This window comes from Molossus molossus, unplaced genomic scaffold, assembly GCF_014108415.1.
Source record: "Molossus molossus isolate mMolMol1 unplaced genomic scaffold, mMolMol1.p scaffold_m16_p_10, whole genome shotgun sequence".
Lineage (NCBI taxonomy): Eukaryota > Metazoa > Chordata > Mammalia > Chiroptera > Molossidae > Molossus > Molossus molossus.
This window is the reverse complement of record NW_023425345.1, coordinates 30,576,464-30,598,559: the sequence shown is the minus strand read 5'-3', so window position 1 is coordinate 30,598,559 and position 22,096 is coordinate 30,576,464. Positions and strand designations below refer to the sequence as shown.

At 38.8% G+C, this 22,096-nt stretch overlaps 1 protein-coding gene across 7 annotated transcripts in view; it reads right to left on the bottom strand.

Moving 5' to 3' along the window:
- Positions 1 to 2,443: 2,443 nt before the first annotated feature.
- PLEKHA5 (pleckstrin homology domain containing A5) overlaps positions 2,444 to 22,096 on the bottom strand; it is a 220,876-nt gene continuing 201,223 nt past the window's right edge. For 2 of the 7 annotated variants that reach the window (XM_036252684.1, XM_036252694.1), the window contains 11 exons: positions 21,324 to 21,435; positions 20,452 to 20,498; positions 19,507 to 19,695; positions 18,559 to 18,676; positions 14,259 to 14,377; positions 11,469 to 11,678; positions 10,357 to 10,497; positions 9,685 to 9,809; positions 7,490 to 7,635; positions 5,507 to 5,612; positions 2,444 to 3,316 (listed from right to left, as the gene is read on the bottom strand). In XM_036252684.1, coding sequence (XP_036108577.1) covers positions 5,518 to 5,612; positions 7,490 to 7,635; positions 9,685 to 9,809; positions 10,357 to 10,497; positions 11,469 to 11,678; positions 14,259 to 14,377; positions 18,559 to 18,676; positions 19,507 to 19,695; positions 20,452 to 20,498; positions 21,324 to 21,435 — 1,302 coding nt within the window. In that variant the 3' untranslated portion in view covers positions 2,444 to 3,316; positions 5,507 to 5,517. The remainder of the gene's footprint in view (positions 3,317 to 5,506; positions 5,613 to 7,489; positions 7,636 to 9,684; positions 9,810 to 10,356; positions 10,498 to 11,468; positions 11,679 to 14,258; positions 14,378 to 18,558; positions 18,677 to 19,506; positions 19,696 to 20,451; positions 20,499 to 21,323; positions 21,436 to 22,096) is intronic. The other 5 variants (XM_036252690.1, XM_036252689.1, XM_036252685.1 and 2 more) reach the window with 3 other exon arrangements.

Genomic DNA, 22,096 nt, shown 5'->3' with positions numbered 1-22,096 from the left:
TCGACGCTCAACCACTGAGCCACACCAGCCGAACTCTCAATCTTGTTCTGAGACCCCAAGGTGTGAAATCCTGCAGGGTGGTGAAAAACTAATGCAATGTCTGAATACAAGATTCACAGAAATTGATGGAATTGGGAATAACTAACTTTACCATCCCATGATTTGTTGTGATCAAGTATGATGGGGGAAATAAAATGGAAATGTAAGTTGAAGGAGAAAAGGAATGATGTAAAATATCGCATATTTTTAAAAGTTTGTAAGTATCAAAACAGTATTTAGATTCTGTTGGATATTGTTTTTAAAAACTGTTGTAACAATTTTATTTTAAAAAGCCAATTATTTACATATGCTAAAAATTGCATCCTTTTCAACTACTATAATTTATGAAAAATTATAGATGTCACATTGAAAATGTGCAAAGGGGTGCATAATATTTAAAAATACGTTGTTGTTTTTTTTGGCCTGGCCGGTGTGGCTCAGTGGATTGAGCATCGTCCCATGGACTGAGAGGTCCCGGTTCGATCCCCAGTCAGGGCACATGTCCAGGTTGCAGGCTTGATCCCCAGTACGGGGCTTGCAGGAGGCAGCCGATTGATGTATCTTTCTCACATTGACGTTACTCTCTCCCATTCTCTCTTTCTAAAAAAATGTCAATAAAAACATATATTTTTTTTCTTTATTGATTTTAGAGAGAGAGAGATAGAAACATCCATGAGAGAGAACATCAATTGGCCACCTCCTGCATGCCCCCCACTGAGGATCGGGCCCACAACCTGGGCATGTGTCCTGACCAGGAATCGAACAGGCAACCTCCTGGTGTATGGGTCGGCGCTCAACTGCTGGACAATAAAAACATATTTTAAAAAATACATTTTTTTTTTGCAAGCAAAAGTTTGTAGATCACTTGTTCATGGTTATCTAATTTTTGACCATCTTAGGAATATGACCATCAGCTTTCTATAAATTAGGGGACTTGGTTATGATGACCAAGAACCTAACGGGGCATGCACACAGTCAACTTGGTGCTTGCCTCCATGCCTGCAGGGGGCCCGTGGCGACTCCCCACGTGAACAACTGCTCTCCTTACCACGCGCCTCCCCATGTCCGGTGCTCTGAGTTCCTCTCCAAGAAGACAGGGGGAGCTGGTAGGTCAGCTTTGGGTGAGACAGAAAGTATTCATCCAGTTCACATTTTGGAAGAACTAGTAGCCCCCTTTTACTATCTCCTGTATCAAGTCCCTGTGCTGACCTACTTTTGTAAACACGACCGACATCTGGCTCTCTAAAATGTTGACAAGACTCCTAACTCCATTATACCGCTTTCTCCAAAGTCCCCAGGCTTCCCGGTATGCCAGCATGGGATGCTTCCTTCTTGAAGTAGTTAGAAACAGTTGTACTTAATAAAACCAAAGCAAAACAATCAATCAAACATAAAGACAAAAAGCCCCACAAAAACCCCCCAAAAAACCAAGGAACAGCAACTCTCCCCAACACACTGACAAAAGATCTGTAACAATGACCCTATCACAACTAAAGGGAAGAATAACCTGTCGACTGTTTCTTTGGAGACTTGTGTGTGTCATCTTCAGATAAAGGTGATGTGTGTCAACATGTTTATAGGGACACAGAGCGCAAAACATTACCCTCCCGTTGAACCTCTCTTTTCAGCCCCCCTGCAATATAGGCTGCAGAGATTTGCATTTCTTTTCGAGTGTTTCTGTTGGGAGCAGATGAATTTTGTACATCTGCGTTTTGAGTTAAATCTGAATCCTCTTTAATATAGCATGGAAAAGAAAGGGAGACTGACCGCTGCCAATTTAGTTTCAGCCATTTTATATCGGAATCCACAAGCATCGAATTTCCTTGTGCTCTGGGAACAATATAGAGCACGAACAAAAGGTTATAGAGGGAAGAAAACGTAATTGATTCTGAAGAGCGTGAACATCTGCATAGAATGAATTGTGAGAGAAAATGATCTCCGAGGGTCCTGCTGACGATGAAACAGTTTCCAGTTACTCACGTCGGGGAAATAACCCTCGGCTTTGCACACCCCCCAAGTCCAAACCACCAAGCAGAGTGAGACCACAGATGCTGGACGCTGGTTTCCGCAACACGGAAACAAATAGAAAGAAGGAGAGAAGACTTCAGAAAACTAAATTTGCCCGGTGCTGTGGAGCTGAGGGCCTTAGAGGAAAAGTCAGAAAAACTGTATTCTGGTCCAAATTCTGTCGTTCAGTGAAACGTGACTGTGGCCAAAGCAATTTATCTCTCTGGGCCTCAAGTTTCTCAACTTGACAGGGGAGGGTTGGGCTACAGGACAGAAAAGGTCCTTCTGTGATGTTCTCTATGATAACAACATACTTTTTTTCTTCTTCTTCTAGAAGTATCTTGGACTTCAGACTTTCCATTTTAGATGGGAAGAGCAAAAATTCTAACACAAGTGATTTAAGAACATCAACATTTATTTAACATGATAAAAAAAGAAATGAGATATGAACATTTGCATTTAAACAATAGTAAGTAGCCTTTAATACTTACATTACATGTGCTCATTGTATAATATATACACAATGAACATAATTACATTTGTACACAAACTAAGTACTGGATTTGAAAACCTGCTTATTGCTGTACACATCTATTCCAATGAAGTATAAGCCCAGTACTTCAAAATACCCACATTTTAAATTGTTTTTCAAGAAACAGTAAGTGATAACATTTGTGTTTAAGCTGACAAGAGTGTGGCAGTAACTGCTGACATTGCAATCTGACTGAGAAATAATTATAGCAGAAAACGAGACATACTTCACTTAGCAATAATAAAATGGCACATTTTAAATATATATATATATATAAAATTTTTACAAATCAAGTGTGAAACAAAGTATTGCAGTAGCCAAAATGGAAAGGGGAAAAAAAAAGAAAGAAAACAAGTGTCACTGGAAATAACTAAAATGATGTACTGAAAAGAAAAAGTAGCATGACTCCACCCAGACTTTAGAAACATCGAATCTGGAAATCAGCAACTACATGAGCTCTGGCTGCAGACCGCACAGTGAAAGCACCTTGACTTGTGTTCTGAAATCATAGCAGCAAGCTGGTGTCCGAATACCAACCTGGAGACCACGGAAGGTACAGAGGGGCCATTAAAGCTGTTTTGGAATAAACATTTTCCAGAAGTGATAAAATGATGCTCTGTGGTCAAAAGCATCAGAACTATGAATTTCATAGATTTAAAATATACTGTACAATATCTTCTCACATTGCCGAAGGTCCACTTCCTTAGGCTGGAATAGTTTCAACTGAAGCCACTATAGCTGAAAAAAAGGAGAGGGACATTTACTTCGTTCAACACCGTGAGTTATCGGAGACCCATTTCCTAAAGTAACCAAGGGTGACATTCCATAACAACAGAACTGACAAGCATGGCCACAAAAACCCTAAGACATAATACAATTAAAAGACATTTTCTCTTCATTTCCATAAGCTTAAAACACAAAGCAAAGAAACATAATGCAATTAAACAGCAATTCAGAATCCAAAAGATCGGCAAAACGAGTGAAGATTTGCATAAATTCACATGTGACAATATAGTGAGCCTACATGGCAGTGTCACTTGTAAAACTTCCCTAAGTTCTGCCAAAGCTCCTAGCTCTGAAAGATGACGTACGCACAATATAAAGATATAAAATGACCCCCAGGTGAGTGTCACTAGTCGTCCATCATGGCTGCATGCCCAGGACTGGAAAATATCCGGCAATAACTGTACCTCATTCTACTATGTAATGCTAGTGGCTCTGGAACTAAAAGTAAAACAAAACAGAATCCAGAAATAACAACTTACGGAACCTGGAAATGTACTCAGGTCTTAACTGGGAACATTTTTTATCATCAGAATGGCCTAGGAACAATGAGCTGTAACTTGTATATTGAATCAAAAGATAAGGAGAATGGTTTTTAATGCCATGTACCCACTAAGACAGAAAGAGGCCATCGATCACCTCTTTATACAGGAGAGATCAGGGGAGCACAATGCTTATTATTCCTCTGTCTCATATTATTCTGTCACTAGTAGGACCTGTCACTTCTGAACATATTAAGTTAAAAGTTTAAACACTTGAGTGACAGAGGCAAGGCACAGGGAAGACTGTAACAGACAGACTGTGACTCCAGGAAGGATGTCAGTTCTGCAGATGCCCACGGACAGCCAGCAAAGGCCTGTTCTAGGCTCAGGTGGACATAATCTCAAATTAAAGTTACAAATATGACAGGACAATTAAACATAAACCCTTCTGGCTGAAAGGAAAGGCACAGATTACGGCTGCTACCAAAAGGTGTGAATGGAAGTAGACTCTAGAACACTCTCGATTAAACGTGGTCAATTAGTATCTGTACTTCTTCAGTTTGAGAATCTAAAAAGCACGTAATGTGTTAGTAACAATACTTATGTCTTGGGGTGTTTTTGCTGCTTATAACTGTGTAAGCTGGTGGTCACCTTAAGGCACAAAACACTGCTAATTCTGGAAGATACCGTGAGGAAAAAAAAATGCAGAAAAAGGCATAAAATGCTTACTCCATACCTCACAGCTCTTCTGAAAAGTTAAAACCAGTGTCTATGTATACATACGAAAGTGCAGATAGCATTTAGTGATTTTTTTTAAAGATTTTTAAAATTGATCTTTAGAAAGAGAGGGAGGGAGAGGGAGAGAGAGAAACATCAAGAGTGGTACGTTGATCAGCTGCCTCCTGCACGCCCCCTACGGGGGATCGAGCCTGCAGCCTGGGCATGCGCCCTGACCAGGAATCGAACCAGCAACCTTTGGGTGCACGGGACCAGACCCAGCCAGCCCAGCCACACCACCAGGGCTCATTTAGCAACTGTTTCAAGTTTCAAAGTAAGACCTCAGGAAATTATTCTCAGTCCTGAAAACCGGTCTAAGGAAGGCTTTCTCCTTCTCCCTTTCCCCACCCCTGGCTCTTTGAGTAACTACTTCCCTGTCTTAAAAGAAAACATTAGTTATTTAGAAATAATTTCTGATACAGCTTAAAGATTTTAGTAAGCCATCTATTTGGCTATACCATAAATATTTCCTTGTCCTTTGAAATAATTACCAAACTCCCACTGCGGTAGATATGTCATACTAACTTAAAAAACATGACTCCATCAACACGTTAACGACTTAACCAGACTTCTCATCCCGCCGAAGGGAAGGAACATTCGACGGGAGCACAGCTGCAGACACTGTGCGGCCTGTCTGGCACAGGACGCACCCTCCAGCTTTGCTGTTTTCACGGATGAAATAAGAGACAGAGGAAACGCTGTCACGCGGCCAGTCACTGGAAGGGCGAACGTTGGAAACGTGAGTTACTGCCCATGGTTCAAATACGCGCTCTGCCAACTCTCCCTACGCAGGGTCCGGAATTAATCTCAGTTTTGATTCACTAAAACAACACACGAATGCAATGCCTGTCAGAGTCCAAGGGTGAAGAGAAGGGAAACGACGTACCTGTTCTGAGGCTACACACACATGAAATGCGATCCTTCCGTGAGCTGCGGCTGAGTGGACGGGCCCGGCGATGCTGAGGACTCGGGAGACGAGGACAGACTTTTCACTGAAACACACCAAGAAAACGCGACAAGATAAACATCTTTAAGACATCTGGGGAAGGAAACCTGATGCCATGAGCCCACACAGTAAGAACATGCTTTGAGAAGAAATTAATAGTTGCATTTCGGTTGTTACTTTTTAATCCAGGAACTGATGATTTAGTATGAAATGTCTCTGGAAGATGGTTTAAACATTCTTCTTACTTGTATACCTTACACTTATACAATATTAGATGTTACTTGTATCTCACCAAATCTGGAAAAAAAATTTTTTTAAAAATCTTTTTTTGCCTGGCCGGTGTGGTTCAGTGGTTGAGTGCTGACCCAGGCACCAAGAGGTCACAGGTTCGATTCCCGGTCAGGGCACATGCCCAGGTTATGGGCCTGATCCCCAGTGGGGGGCATGCAGGAGGCAGCCAATCGATGTTCTCGCTCATTGATGTTTCTATCTCTTTCTTCCTCTCTCTCTAAAATCAATAAAAAATAAAAAAAAATAATATATTAAAAAAAATCTTTTTTGATTTGAAGTCAATTTTCAAATCTAGCAGTCAATCACTTTTAAAAGCCTTTCTATAGTTCCATGAAGCTAAACACTACAGTTTAAAATGTGTGTGTGTTTAAATATATATATATATTTTTTTTTATCCTCACCCGAGGACATTTTTCCATTTTTTTTTGGACAGATAGAGTGGGAGGGAGAGAGAGGAAGGGAAAGAGAGACAGAAACATCGATGTGAAGGGACACATCGAGTGGCTGCCACCCGCACGACCAACCAGGGCCGGGGACAAACTGCAACCGAAGTACATGCCCTTAGCGGGAACCGAACCCGGGTCTCTCCGGACCGCAGGCCGACGCTCTAACTGCTGAGCCAAACCGGCCAGGGCTTAAATATTTTTTTTAATTAATTTTTTTAGAGAGTAAGGGAGAGACAGAAACATAGATGTGAGTGAGAAATATTGATTGGCTGCCTCCTGCACGCCCCCAGTGGGGATCAAGTCCACAACCTGGGCATATGTCCTGCCCAGGAATTGAGCCAGGACCTCTCAGTCCATGGGACGATACTCATCCACTGTGCCACACTGCCTGGGCAAATGTTGTGGTTTTAATACATCCACACACCACTTTGACACAGACCTGCCACATCAATAACTAAAAAGTGAGAATTCCCGTGATAGAGAAAGGAAAAGGCAGTGGTTAATATTGGTTATAAAATTATGATGATATAAATTCACATGTTACATGTATATGATACCAAAAACTGCTCTACCCAAGAACAATCTTGAATAAATAAATTTCACTGTACTTCCTGCAAAATGACTGGGGGTGGGAGGGAGGATTACTAAGAACAGTTTTTTGAGCTGATAATATACACTAGTGGTATAATCCCCTACCACTACCCTACAACAAAAATCCTAAAGAAAAAGAGATATGTAAAGAGTCTAAAAAAATGTAAAAGAATCGCACACAAATGTTTCATTTTTAGCTATGACTCAGTCTTCTACTATCAAATAAAACCCCAGATGTGGATTATATTCCATCAGTATAGCAGGGGCTAGAGTAAACAAATCCATTCTACCAGTTTAGATACTCTAACAGGTAAATTTCCCAAGTACTGAAGAATCTTTTTATTAGAAACAAATTTATAGTATGTGTTAAGATTAAAAGCAAACACAAAACCAAAACTGAACGAAGTGATCCCGAGCCAGGTCACCCTTCCTTGTTCGGCGGCATCCCTCCGGAAGGTGCCATGGAAGGCACAGGCTGGGGCCTCTGTAGTCAAGGCACTTATGTGGCTCTCTTGCTAAAACCTTCACACAGGAAGTAAATTCAGAGCTTCAGAGGAAGCATCAGTGAGAAAATCATGAAACATGTAGTATCTACCTGCCACTGTTTGGTTTCCTTTAGAAGTCTCAGGAGTTAGTTCGTAAGAAACACTTTCTTCCTCCTGCTCATGAGTGTTGTCCTTTGTATTTTCTTCAGGATGGCCTTCTGATTTATGATTTGTGATCTGCATCTCATCTTCAGGGCTAATAAAAACAGATTATAGAATGCAATTAATTTTTCTTCTAATTTATTGTCATTAAAATTTTTAACCATATAGAAAAGATGCCACCATCTATATTTAACTGCTAACATTTTGCTTGCAACCAATCTCTTTTTCTTCTCTGCCTTCTTCTTTTTTATCCTCACTCGAGGACATTTTTTTTTGTTTGCATTTATCTTCAGAAAGAGCGGGAGGGAGAGAGAGAGAAACATAGATGTGAGAGAGACATATTGACTGGTTGCCATCCACACGACCCCAACCTGGGTCAGGACAAACTGCAACCAAGGTCGTGCCCTTAGCAGGAACTGAACCCAGGACTCTCTGGTCCATGGGCTGAGCAAAACTGGCCAGGGCTGCCCTCTTTATTATAAAAATTGCAAACATAACAAAATTACAGTGAGCCCTGGATGGTGTGCTTCAGTCAATTGGATCATTGTCCTATACACCAGAAGGTGGCAGGTTCGATTCCCGGTCAGGGCACATAACCAGGCTGCGGGTTCAATCCTTGGTTGGGGTGCATGCAGGAAAGGCAACTGATGAATGTTTCTCTCTCTAAAATCAATAAATGTATTTTAAAGGGAGAAGAAGGGAGAAAGAAATATTGATTTTTGGTTCCACCCATTTATGCATTCTGTTTTTGTTTTTGTTTTTTTGGTTATTCTTCACCCAAGGATATTTTTTCCATTAATTTTTTTTAGAGAATGGAAGGGAGGGAAGGAGGGAGGGAGGGAGGGAGAGAGAGAGAGAGAGAGAGAGACATTGATGTGAGAGAGACACATCAATGGATTGCCTCTTGCATGTGTCCTGTCAGGGAATCGAACCCACAACCTGGTTATGTGCCCTAACCCAGGATCAAACCCACAACTTTAGCGTATCAGGATGATGCTCTAACCAACTGAGCTACCCAGCCAGGGCTAAATTCCCAAATTATTATTATTATTTTTAAATACGTTTTTATTGATTCTTTCTTAGAGAGTGCGAGCAAAGGGGGGTGCTGAGAGAGACAGAGAAACACTGATGACAGGAAACCATCAATTGGCTGCCTCCTGCACACACCCTCCAGGAGATCAAGCTAGCAACCCGGGCATGTTCCCTGATCCAGAATTGAACAGGTGACCTCTTGGTGCATGAGACGACGCTCAACCAACTGAGCCACTCTGGTTGGGGCCAAAATCACAAAGTATTTTGAAAGTAGATTCCAGACACATCATTCAATCTGTAAATATTTCAGTTTATATTTATAATACCATAATATCACCAAACATCCAATCAGTGCTCAAATTTACCTGTTTGCCTCATAAGATCATTTTAGTTATCAGTTTGAATTTTTTAATGGAGGATGAAAATGAGGACGTACACTTAAAAAGGCTAGTTGCCCTGGCCGGTATGGCTCAGTGGCTACAGTGTTGGCCTGGCACTGAAGGGTCTAGGGCTCTATTCTGTCAAGAGCATGTACCTGGGTTGCAGGTTTGATTCCCAGCCCCCAGTCAGGGTGTGTGCAAGAGGCAACCAATCACTGTCTCTCTCTCAAACTGATGTTTCTCTCTCTCTCTTCCCCTCCCTCCCTCCCTCCCTCCCACCCTCTCTAAAAATCAATGTAAAAAATATCCTTGGGTGAAGATTAACAAAAAAGAATTCTGATTAGCAAACATAGCTGCAAAATAAATAGCAAATCACTACAATTTTTGGAATGCTTACCAGACAACTTAGATCACTGTATATCATTATGTGGGCAACGCTGAGGTGCTTGCTTTGCTGTAGCTTAGGTGCCTTCTGGCATTTAAAGGAAGGTATGGGCTACTTCCTAGGTGCTAAGCACAGTGTTAAGTGCTATACATGTATTTTCTTTTTTATCCTTAGACCACACTGTGAAATAGATACTACTATCATCCTCGTTTTTACAAGTGAGGAAACTGTACTGTAATAAGGTATGGAGATTGATGGGACCGGCATCTACGTTTTTGACTCTGAACTTCACCATTTTTAAGCAGTTATACAAATCTGTGATTTGTTTGTTTTCCCTAATTATTACCTGTACGAAACATCCTCTGGCATTTTTTCTGTGTGCCTTTCTTTCTCCATCACTTCCTCGGAATTTACTCCATTTGGCTCAGGCTTGAGAAGTGTTTTGTAAAAAACATTTTCAGTTTTTTTAAACTACAGAATAAGAAGAAAGATTTTCTTTTTCAAAGCATTCATATAACATCTAATATTTATTAATAAATCTAAAATAATTCCCAAATAAACATTTATTTAAAAAAATAATAAATCTGTCTAATATTTACTGAAATATAAGATTAGATTCAAGTATCTTAAAAATATTAACTTTCTCTTTTGGAATTTTTATGAGTTTATTTGCACCAAACTGACGCACCAGGGAGCAAGGTCTTAAATGCCCCTTTACATTCTTTATTGCTGATATAAAAAGTTATTTGCACAAAGGACAAAGCACATTGCTATCAGTTAGTTGTTTGGGGACGTAAGAGTCCAAATTTAACTGGGTTAACAGTAATTTAGTCCAGCCTTAATTGACCATGTTTTAAGTTTTCAATTAGTCAATCAAATTATTCAAAACTGACCATTTCACTTAGCTCTTTGGCTTTTGCGGCAGAATGAAACATTACGTTCAACCTTACTACCACCAGATCTCATCTTCAAAACCCTACCCCGCTTTGGAGTATCTGTCCTAAAATAATCCCGCTACCTCTTCGCTGAAATCCGTGTTTTGAGGTTCAGCTTCTTTTAGTCGAACAATTTCTGTGGCAGGAGTTTCATGGTTTGGGTTTACATCATTTTCCCTAATGACAGTGTCCAGGTCCTTAATGCTATCATCCTTCTTGTGAGTCTGCCCAAAAGATACACAGCATTCTCAGATTCATACTATGTACCCATTTAGCTAGCACCTTTTAATTCTAAAAACAAGTTAAATCTTCATTCACGAGGTCTCCTTATGAAAATCAAGAGGAACTAGAAATATTTAACATATATCAATATATGTATATTCATTAATTATTTACATATTAGTCACTTATATAGTACTATATGGCCTATAAACATATGGCTGTATTTCGCACACTCATCTCTTTTATCTGTAATGCCACCCAGTTTGTACTTGTAGAGTGCAATTATTCAGCTGCTCACCAGCTGACTCTCCGCAGCAATGCTGCTCCTGGTCGGATGAAAAGGGAACTTCCCCTAAGACAGAGAAGCACTTTCGGCTGATCCCTGACTACCGACTAGGACAGACCAGACCGTGGCCCCTGGAAAGGTTTGCTAGTCGGCCCTGTATTTATGAATCCAGGTAACAGACAAATAATAAGAAACGAAATGATGTTAGTTTACAAGGCTGAAACTGAGATGGGATGAATAGTAGAACTTTAATTTAGAATTCTCTCTCTTGCTACAATTTAGGTCATGTTAAATTAGGCCACAGAGTAATACACATTTTATTGGGAGGGGAATTGGGGACTGTCTTGGTAAGCTGCGTGGCATTTCAGATTGCCGAAAGCACTTTTATCGTCTTGGTAGCTCTGTGAAGGAGAGCGGGCAGGCTGCATCATTCCCTGACTGGCAGTGGAGGAGATTAAGCCCACAACTGGGGCAGGGCAACCGACAAGCAGTTGAGCTTTGGATTTCGAACACAGGACAATTGGCATTACACTACACTGTCTTAGCTTATTATTATACAAGTTAAACAATATAAAATAACTACCCACACTGAAGACATGTGAAAACCCATAAAACATGAAACTGTGATTCAAAATTTCAAGTGATATTAGATTTTCATACAAGAATGATCAAAAGCAATGGATATACCTGGGTAATCCGGAATGGATTATCCCTTACATTCGAAGGACTTTGTAAGGATGACTGGTCTAAAGCACCAATAACATTTAATGCTTTTTTCTTTTCCCTTAAGCATGCTTGTTGATGTCTTCTTATTCTTTCCATTTGTTCTTCCACAGTCATGCGAGGTCGAGTACTTTCAGCCAAACAGAGCTGCTCCACTGCACTTCTTGGTCTTTCCTTTAAATTAAACATAAACATACGAATACACAATTACAGAGTGACTTCTGAAAAGTATGCTGAAATAAAATGTGTTCTAAAACACATTTCTTTTTTATTATTATTTTATTTCATTTTTTATCCTCACCCAAGGACATTTTTGCTTTTATCTTCAGAAAGAGTGGGAGGAAGAGAGAGAGAAATATCAATGTGAGAGAGACACATCGACTGGTTGCCACCCACACGATCCCAACTGGGGCGGGGACAAACTGCAACAGAGGTACGTGCCCTTAGTGGGACGTGAACCCGGGATTCTCTGGTCTGTGGGCCGACACTCTAACTGCTAAGCCAAACTGGCCAGGGCTAAAATGCATTTTGTTTGTCTTCAAAATCAAAAGTGGAGGTTTTGAAGGTCATTTAGATAACACCTAATGGCAAATTATTATTTTTTTTATCTTCACCTGAGGACATTTTTGCATTTATCTTCAGACAGAGCAGGAGGGAGGGGGTGAAGAGAGAGAGAGAGACACTGATGCGAGAGACACATTGAGTGGTTGTCACACACACAACCCCAACTGGGGCCCAGGGACAAACTGCAACCGAGGTACATGCCCTTAGCTGAAACCGAACCTGGGACTCTCTGGTCCATGGGCCAACGTTCTAACTGCTGAGCCAAAATGGCCAGGGCTAATTATTTTATCCTTAATAGGTAATTGGTAATGCATGGTCTATGATGGAAAGAATGAGAGAAAGAGAAGAGAAAATAGTAAGTGGTCTCTCTCTCTCAATACAAAAGGGCATGGCAGCTCTGGAATGATTCTACCCTATGGCTCTGAAATAGGAAATTGTATAAAACTCAAAGTAGAAGAAAATAGGGGACACAGTTTCTAAATACCAGCAATTTATTTTAAAGAAAATATGGTGTTTTGTTTGCCCGGGTGTTGTGGCGCAGCAGTTGAGCATCAACCCATGCACCAAGAGGTCACTGGTACAATTCCTGGTCAGGACACATGCCCAGGTTGTGGGCCAAATCCCCAATCGGGGGCATGCAGGAGGAGGCCAATCAATGTTCTCTCTCAACAATGTTTCTCTCTCTCTCCCCCTCTCACTTCCTCTCTAAAAAAATCAATAAAAAAAATAAAAAAAAGAGCCCTGGCTGGTTTGGCTCAGCGGTTAGAGCATTGGCCCGTGGACCAGACACCCAGGTTCGGTTCCCACTAAGGGCACGTACCTCGGTTGCAGTCTGTCCCCAGCCCCGGTTGGTGTTGTGTGGGTGGCAGCCAGTTGATGTGTCTCTCTCACATCGATGCTTCTCTCTCTCTCTCTTCCTTCCTCTTTCCCTCCCGCTCTATCTGAAGATAAATGCAAAAGTGTCCTCGGATGAGGATTAAAAAATAATAATAATATAAATCCACTAATATCTTTCTGCTTGATCTCAACATGCATTTTAGTCCTTTTTCTGTATACTTTAGCATCACAATTCCCACAGAAAACACCCTCCAATCTGCAAAAAAAAGTCTAACTCTATGAACAAACAATAGTATTATAGAACCATGACCACTAATGTTAATACTGAAACATAGCTATTTGTTATTTTTTTTCCTTTATTGATTTTAGAGAGAGAAGAAGGGAGAGGAAGAGAGAGACAGAAACATCAAAGAGAGAGACCTTCCACTGGCCGCCTCCTGCATGCCCCCTACTGGGAATCTGGCCCACAACCTGGGCATGTGTCCTGACTGAGAATTGCACCCAGTGACCTCTTGGTGCATGGGTCGATGCTCAACCACTGAGCCACACCAGCCAGACGCTATTCATTATTTTTATTCTATATATAGGCCGTTGTAATTTTTATATTAATAGAAAATATAGTTTATATATATAAAAAAATTTATATATAAAGTTTTGCCAGATTTTTAGGCATATACTTTGTAGTTGCATGTGAATACCTTTCAAAGATAACCATAAACCTTTTCATTTGTAGTACCTTTCAGTCTTTTCTTATAGCTTAAAATGATCTCATACCAAACAAGTAGAGACTTTATAAAGATGAAAAGTAAAAGTTCTTTTGCCTCTCAAAATTTTAAGACTACTTGGTGTAAGGGAGAAAATACCCTGAAAATCTTCCCAAGAAGAAAAAGGACATACTGGTTTAGAGCTAGATTGAATTAAACGGATCTCAGATGAAATACAGGAGTTATCTCTCAATCTCAATTCACATTTCTCAGAGTAACCAGAGGACTGGCAAACTCAGGCTAGCTTGAAAATCCACTAACTTGTGTGACCATAGGACACGCCCATCATTCTCATCAAGGAAATTCTTAGAAGTGTCAAGAGATGGAATACAAGGCCGCTATCTGAGAACAGGTTCCACACATTGTGGACTAAGCCCCGTGTCAAAGCTGATCAAATCAAAGAAAACCTAGGGTAGGTGTTGGGTAGGCTGTCCTCTCAAGGTACTGATTCCCCGTATATAATTTTAACAAAAGATTAGCTTTCCTTAGAGAATATAAATTTTTTTTGATAAAACACTAAAAATAGAAACATATACAAAAAAGCAATAGGTATGAGACTCCCTCAAGAAATTAATTTCTAGCTAAATACCGTTCTTGAATCCACCATCTTCTTAGTTTTCCTTAAGGTTACATATGAGGCTATTGTAGAAGATTCGGGTGTTGGTGACTTTGTTCTTGGAGACACCACTCCAACAGGAAAGTGGGCACCTAAAAAGTAAAATAGTGGTCATCTCTCACACAACAACGCTTTCTTCGACATACTCATTTCTGGGGCTTTTAAAATCACAGGGCAAATGTATTGTTTGAAAAGAGCCAGGGAAAATGTAGCAGCCTTCCATTACTTCCTCTACCGATCGAGCTAGTCAATGATATTACCAGACACATTTAGGGTTAGAGTTAGAAATAAAGTTCTACTGATTAACAGAGGATATTAAAAATGAACGCCTGGCAGTGGGTTCAAATCCCCAGTCAGGGCACACACAAGAATCAACCAATGAATGCATTAATAAGTGGAACAACAACAACAAAAATTGATGTTTCTCTCTCTCTCTCAAATCAATCAATTAAAAAAAATTATAATGCCTTGGCCGGTTTGGCTCAGAGGTTAGCGTGTCAACCTGCGGTCCAGAGAGACCTGGGTTCGGTTCCCGCTAAGGGCACGTACCTCTGTTGCAGTTTGTCCCCGGCCCTGGTTGGGTCGTGCGGGTGGCAACCACTCGATGTGTCCCTTTCACGTCAATGTTTCTCTCTCCCTCCCACTCTATCAGAACAACAACAACAGAAAAAATGTTCTTGGGTGAGGATAAAAAAAAAAAATTATAAAATTTAGTATACTTAATGGGCCCTCACAACCACCCTGCAAAGAGAAGGTTAAGGAAGGACAGCACCAGGGGCATGCGCCTCCTCAGGTCCACACACCTCCCCTGCAGCAAAGCCGGGGCTGCCACACCAGCCCCTTCATGAAGCACCCACATTTTCAAGGGTTGGGAGCTCCTCAATCTAATCCTCTCAGAAATGACAGACAACAGAAAATGACCGGGTGGGTTTAAGTGATTTACCTAAACGTACTTAATTTCCACTTGGTCTCTTTCAATTACACTGGACTGTCTCAATAAAGAAGCCACCAGCAAATGTTAACAATAGTCAACTAAGGTAATCACTGTCACTTTCTCTTCTACAATTAAAAACTAACAAACTCACATTAACTGAAAAAAAAAAAAGAAGTGTCTTGTTACCCCACCCCACCAAAGAGAAATGTAGATCGATCATTTGGGACTCCTTTAGTTTATAAACCAAACAATCTGCAGCTTAACTAAGTTTTACCACCATTCATGAACTCTGTTGAGTGTGTTTGTTATGGAGTTGTATATATGAGAATGTAAAGAGCGGAACTGACACACAATACAGGTAATTTTGCAATTCAAACAAAGAAAAGGCCTCTAGCGGTCCACTGGAAAAATCCCTACTTGAAGTCATGTGCTTACAAATATACCACAAGTGATCTGTGCACTTTGGACAGTTTATTTAGATGAGAGTTTATGATTATAAGTTAAACACCCAAAGAAGGTGAAACTTTGAGGAAGAACTCAAACCATATTAGAGAACATGTTTCAAACATTATATTTTATATTTTTTATGAGTAAATACACACATTGGTGGAACGAATGATCATCTACTTCTTTACTTTTGGTTCTCACCCAGTTTGAGAAAGATCATCCCCCTTAATAGCCTTTTCTTAACCTTCCTTAAACCTGTCTTCCTCCCTGTCTCTCAAAAAGGGTAGTAACTGTTGAATCACATGTGAATCTTTCCCCTGGTTTTCTTTGTAATTCTGTAATATTTGAATTCCTAGAAACAAACTATTTTAGTTTTACATATTTTTAACTAATAAATATTGAATTATATGTTACATATCTTTCTGCAGCTTAATGTCTTCACTCAACGTGAGGTTCAATTTCTTATTAAACTCAAGCTTTAGACTTTTTTTAAATACCACAGCTGTATTTTTCACTTGAATCCACTATGACCAACCTTGTTCAGGTGAAGTGTTTAATTCAAATGAATTTATTGTAATTATTTATTTAGATTTAAATATATTTAATTCATTTCTAACAACTTATATTTTGCTTTGCCTTTACCCCACTGCTCTATTTCTTTCCCACTCCTCTTTCAGGTTAGTGCTCGGTTCGCCTCCCGACCAGTTTGGGAGACAGGCAGTCTACTTCTTTTCTTTATCTTACACCCTAGCAGCCATGTTTTACTCGTTCAAGTCTGAGGTGAGTCAGGGTCATTACAATTCTCTGGAACAATACATGACCTTGGAACATGCTAATACCAATGAGCCGCCTCCTGTTTATGTGCTTCTGCTGTCAAATAGTTTAGTTCTAAGCCTCTTAGACCTTCCAAATCTGACTACTTTCCTTCTACTCGAGTGTTACAGAACTTCCTTGTCAGTAAGTGGCAAAGTCTCCTAGGTTTTGTCTTTTCTACCCTCTCAAGTATTATTGAGGCATAACATATATAGAAGTACAAAGATCTTAAGTGCACAGTGGGTGAGGTTTGAAAAATCGATGCCTGTGCAATCATCCCAATCAAGATAAAGACCATCCCTACCACCCCACAAAGTTTCCTTCCAGTCAATCCCATCCCCTCTGCTAAAGGCAACTACGTTTCTGCTGTCTGTCACCAACAAACTGGGCTTGCCTAGTCTCAAATCTCATATAAAGTCTCCTTTGTGTTGGGTTTTTTTCATTCAATACAATTTTTTTCATGCTTATACATGTTGAGATTCAGACATTTTGTACATTTATTAGTTTTTTTTATTGTTGAGGAGTATTCCACTGTAAGAAGATATCACGGTTTGTTTACTTATCCTCATGCTAACTGATGTACGGGCTGCTTCCAGTTTTTTTCTATTATGAATTTAAAGCTGCTACAAAAATCCTTGTATAAGTCTTTTTGAGAAATTAGGTTTTCATTTTTCTTAGGTAAAGACATAGGAGTAGAATTATTCGCTATGCTAACTGCTTGTTTGACTTCGTAAGAAATTGCCAAACTGTTGTTCTATCCTGTACCACACCTTTGGGACGTAGGAGTTTGCAATGTTCCACATCTAACCCACACTTGGTGATCTTTTAAGTTTAGCTACTCTAGAAAGTGTAAATTGTGATCTTAATTTGTATTAAAACATCATTTCCTTTATGATTAATCAGTTGTAAACGTTTTCATATGCTTAAGGTCCACTTGCATACCTTATCTGTTACGTGTCCAAGTCCTCTGCCTATAGTTTATTGGGTTCTCTGTGTTTATTACTGATTCACAAGAGATTTTTTTTTTTTATCCCCACCTGAGGACATTTTTCCATTTTTTGTTCAGATAGAGGGGGAGGAAGAGAGAGGAAGAGAGAGAGAGAGAAACAATGCCTTCCGCACGCACGACCCAACCAGGGCCAGGGACAAACCGTAACCGAGGTACGTGCCCTTAGCAGGAACCGAACCTGGGTCTCTCTGAACCACAGGCCGACGCTCTAACTGCTGAGCCAAACCGCCAGGGCTCACAAGAGATTTTTAAAGTATATTCTGGATACAAGGCCTTTGTCAGGTTATGTGTGTTACTAATATTTTCTCCCATTATGGTGGGCATAAGTTTAAAATTTTGATGAAAAACAATCAGTTTTCAATGAGAATAATTTATAAGTATTCTTCAAAGTGTTTCAGAATTTACATAACACATTCTCCTATATAACCACAATATCATAATATTACTTACTATTAGATAATATCTAGAACATATTTAAATTTCCATAATTGTCCCAAGAATGTCTTTAGAGATCTTTCCCTGAAACCATAATCTAATCAAGGCTCAAACACTGCCTTATACCTGGCATTTTCTAAGTTTTTAATCCGGAATTGCCCGCCTTGTACCCTTACATTATTTCATGGAATTTATTCATCTTATAGAAATTATATGAAAATTTGTTTCAGCTCTTAATCTTTTATGTAAAATTTTAAAATAGAAAACCAAAAACCAAAAAATATCAGAAAACAAAACCTTAAAAAGTGTGTCATAAACTTATGTCAGTAAAACCTAACCTGAATTGATATGAAGCTTTTTAGTCTTTATCCCGCTTACAATGAACATTCAAGAAATATCAATGTGTCAAAGGTGGGTGCTGCCTCATTCCTAGCTGAGATGATATAACACACGATTTACAGGTCATGTTACCTTTGTAATATGTGAAAACTTCTGAATTCAAACTCTTATCAGATTCCAAGGTTTTCAGATAAGGGATCATGGACTTGTTCATGTATTAGGTCAACGTGAAAACTGAATTTATTGCTAAAATGTCTGAAGAAAAACAGGAGATAAAACATATTCCACCTGCTGACCTTTGACTGAAGCTTCCATTTCTGAAACAGGCTCTGATTTTTCTTCTCCATTAGATTCATCAACTTCTGCCACTGTTGTTAACTCTGGTTCACTCTTGTAGAGTCTATAATCTGGACCCTTGAAAGGAAGATATGTGTAATTACAAAAAAAAAAGGCTAAAAGTTTCTTTAAAAATGTTTACCTATAGAGACTCAAATCAAACTCTAAATATTAAAAGCCTCAGCTATCTTAGGTATAACACAATTAATTAATATTAAGGTAGAAAAAGAATTTGAAATATTTTTATCAGGTAAATGTTTTGGTTTTGTAATAAAGAATATTCCTCTTGGGGATAAAGTCGTTAGAACATTTTTTATCATACTATAACTGAGGTCTGAAAATAATTATATCATATTTACTCAATGTAGCCCTGTTGCTTTTTTTCTTATTCTCTTCTCCTTGCTTATTACACTTTACTTTAATTTGTTCAACCCCAAACCTCTATTTCCAGTTGCCATGGTTAATGTCTCTGGCTTGGCGATGTCCACACCCTGAACAGTTTTCCTAGACTGGACTGTCCACTCCCAACCCTTGGACCATTCCTAGCAGTCTTTTTCTTTCTTGCTTCTCTCTGATCTACAGATTTCATTTGTCTCTGATATCTCTGATATCTGAAATGTTATATTTAAAATATTACTCGTGAAATAAATGCAAAATAAACATTTCAGAAAAATATTTATGAAAAATATAAAATTATGAAATATTATTAAAATTGCAAAAATATTAAAAAGTGAGCATGATACAACTGAAACAGGAAAAACAAAAGGATAACATTATAAACAACAACAACAAAAGCACTGGCTAAAAGTGGTGTTATAAAAAAAAAGTCTGAATGTAAAATAAATTCACTTTCAAAAAATGAGAGGGCATGTTTCATTGATTATTCTGTGGCTATTGCAGCCACTTACACAGTGAGATCCATTTCTTGTATATCCTTGAACTTGATGACTCTTCTTTTCTTCAGGCAGACGGACTGGGCCCCTGCTATAACAGAGCAAGGAGCTGCTATCACTGGGCAGAGGGGGGATTATGGGAAGCTGCTCTGTAAAGTCATAGGACCGAGGAAGTGGAGGACGAGGTGGGACTACTTCCTCTTCCTAAAGATTGTAGAACAGTCACCTTATTTAGATAAGCATATTGAATTAAGTATATCTAAATTCTTTGCAATGGTAAGTTAACTTAAATTAGCTTTAAGAAAATTAAAGGGACACTGCCAAGTCAAAGGTCTCATATTGAAAAGTAAAACCCCAAATATTTATGATAGTCAATATGGTTTTAAATATGGTTGTATCTTTTTTTGGTAACATAGGTTAGTTTTACTTTGTAGGTCAACATCTAAACAGATGTATGAAATTACTGTGTTTTACTTTAAAAATAGAAGAAACAATTTGAAAATCTTACGGTATTTTTTGGACAATTTTTAAGGAGAAAAACAAACATTTCTGTTTTATTGGCTTTTATACATAATTTAAGACCACAGATGCTTTCAATTCGGTTGACAGTATCTCTTTGTAATTGCAGTTTCTTTATGGTATGCATGATACACAGCCAACTTATCAATCATCCTACAAATGTTACCAAGTATAACAATGATAAATACTCAAATTATATTAGAAAAAGTATGACAATGTTAAAATTCTAACATAGATTAAAATAGTAATCAAATTTGTGCATTAAGGGAAGAAAAGTCATATTTGTTAGAAGTACCAAATCACCGTACCAGTGAAATTTCAAGATTAAACAATAACCAGAATATATTTAGAAAACATTTTGTCATGAATAGAGAAGACAATTCTAATTCATGTTTTAAACATTCAAAATAATTTATAGTTAGACAAACAATTAAAACTTACCTCATTTTTGTACTTAACTGTCGAGAAAGGCTTTGATGCTGCCATACCTATTAAAAAATTATAAAACATAACTTATACTAAGCATATATTTTTAAATCTCCAGAAAAAGAGAATTAATTTCATTTTACTTACTTTAAGTTAAGCCTTCAGTTTCTAATCCCTCATTTTTAAACATTTTCAGAATTTGAAACCAATTACATTATAAAATACAAATTAAAACAACGAGTTTTCAAACATTTATTGGTGTAAGTACTTTTTTTCTCACATGCACAACCTGGGCATGTGCCCTGACCAGGAATCAAACCAGTGATTTCTTGGTGTGTGAGTTAACGCTCAACCACTGAGCCACACTGGCCGGGCCATGATTTATTTTTGAGTAGCTGAGGTTGGCAGAACTTTTGCTTTTTACTTAAAAAACCTGTGTACTGAATCAATGCTAAAAGAAGAGTGCCTGTTTTCTGATGTCGAAAATCTATTAAAATAACAAAAGTAAGCCCTGGCCGGTTTGGCTCAGCAGTTGGAGCGTTGGCCGGCGGTACAGAGAGACCCGGGTTCGGTTCCTGCTAAGGGCACGTACCTCGGTTGCAGTTTGTCCCCAGCCCTGGTTGGTCGTGCGGGTGGCAGCCACTCGATGTGTCCCTTCACATCGATGTTTCTCTCTCTCTCTCTTCCTCTCTCTCCCTCCCGCTCTATCTAAACAAAAAATGGAAAAATGTCCTCGGGTGAGGATAAAAAAAAAAAAAAAAGAAAAGAAAGAAAAAAAAATTTCAAAAAAAAACCAAACAACAAAAGTAAGCCACTTCTCTGTGTCATCCCATTTAGATACAATACCAGGGTCAGTCACTGCGGAACACAATACAAAGCTCACGTACCTGTTTCGGTAGTGCCTCTCTGCTGTTTGTGCTTACTCAGTCCTTCCATGACATCCTGAATTCTCCAAAGTTCTTTCTGAATCTGTGCACGCTGAATTCCTGCTGATTCAGTCTATCAGGAAAAATAGACCACACACAGAAGAAATCATTAAGATCGGTATACATTTCACTAACTATTTTAAAATGAGAATTTCAGTGGCAAAGATAAAAGATAAAGCAGAAAAAAATTTAAATTTTTAGGCTTCAGTGTACTTTTTCACATGTCCTCAATAAGTTCTGCCTTGTGCTATTTATGACTCCAGGAAGGAATACTGACCAGAAGAGACCAAAAGTGGAAAACAAAAACATAAGGAAAATAGAACAAAATAGAAACTCTCATAACCTAAATTAAAAAATAAAACAAACCAACAGAAGCTATTAATTTCCTAAGTTCTAGAACATAAAGAGACATCTTTATAAACATTATATATTTAAGAGTGTTTTGACTCATGGAGGTAAACGTACCTGTAGAACTCATTTTAGATTCTGAAATCTAAACTTATTGGCCATTTTTATTCTCTTCTAAGTTATATCCACTTTCTTACTGCTAATACCCCATTTCATGCCCTCCGACTAAGCACTCCAACTGAAACCAAAATAAGACCACACTGGTTTTCAGTAAGACTGCAATAGAACTTGATGATGACTCTTACCGGTAGATACTTAGGATAACAATTCACATGATTTTTAGGACTGGAACTTTATTTATGCAGTTTGTCCCCGGCCCTGGTTGG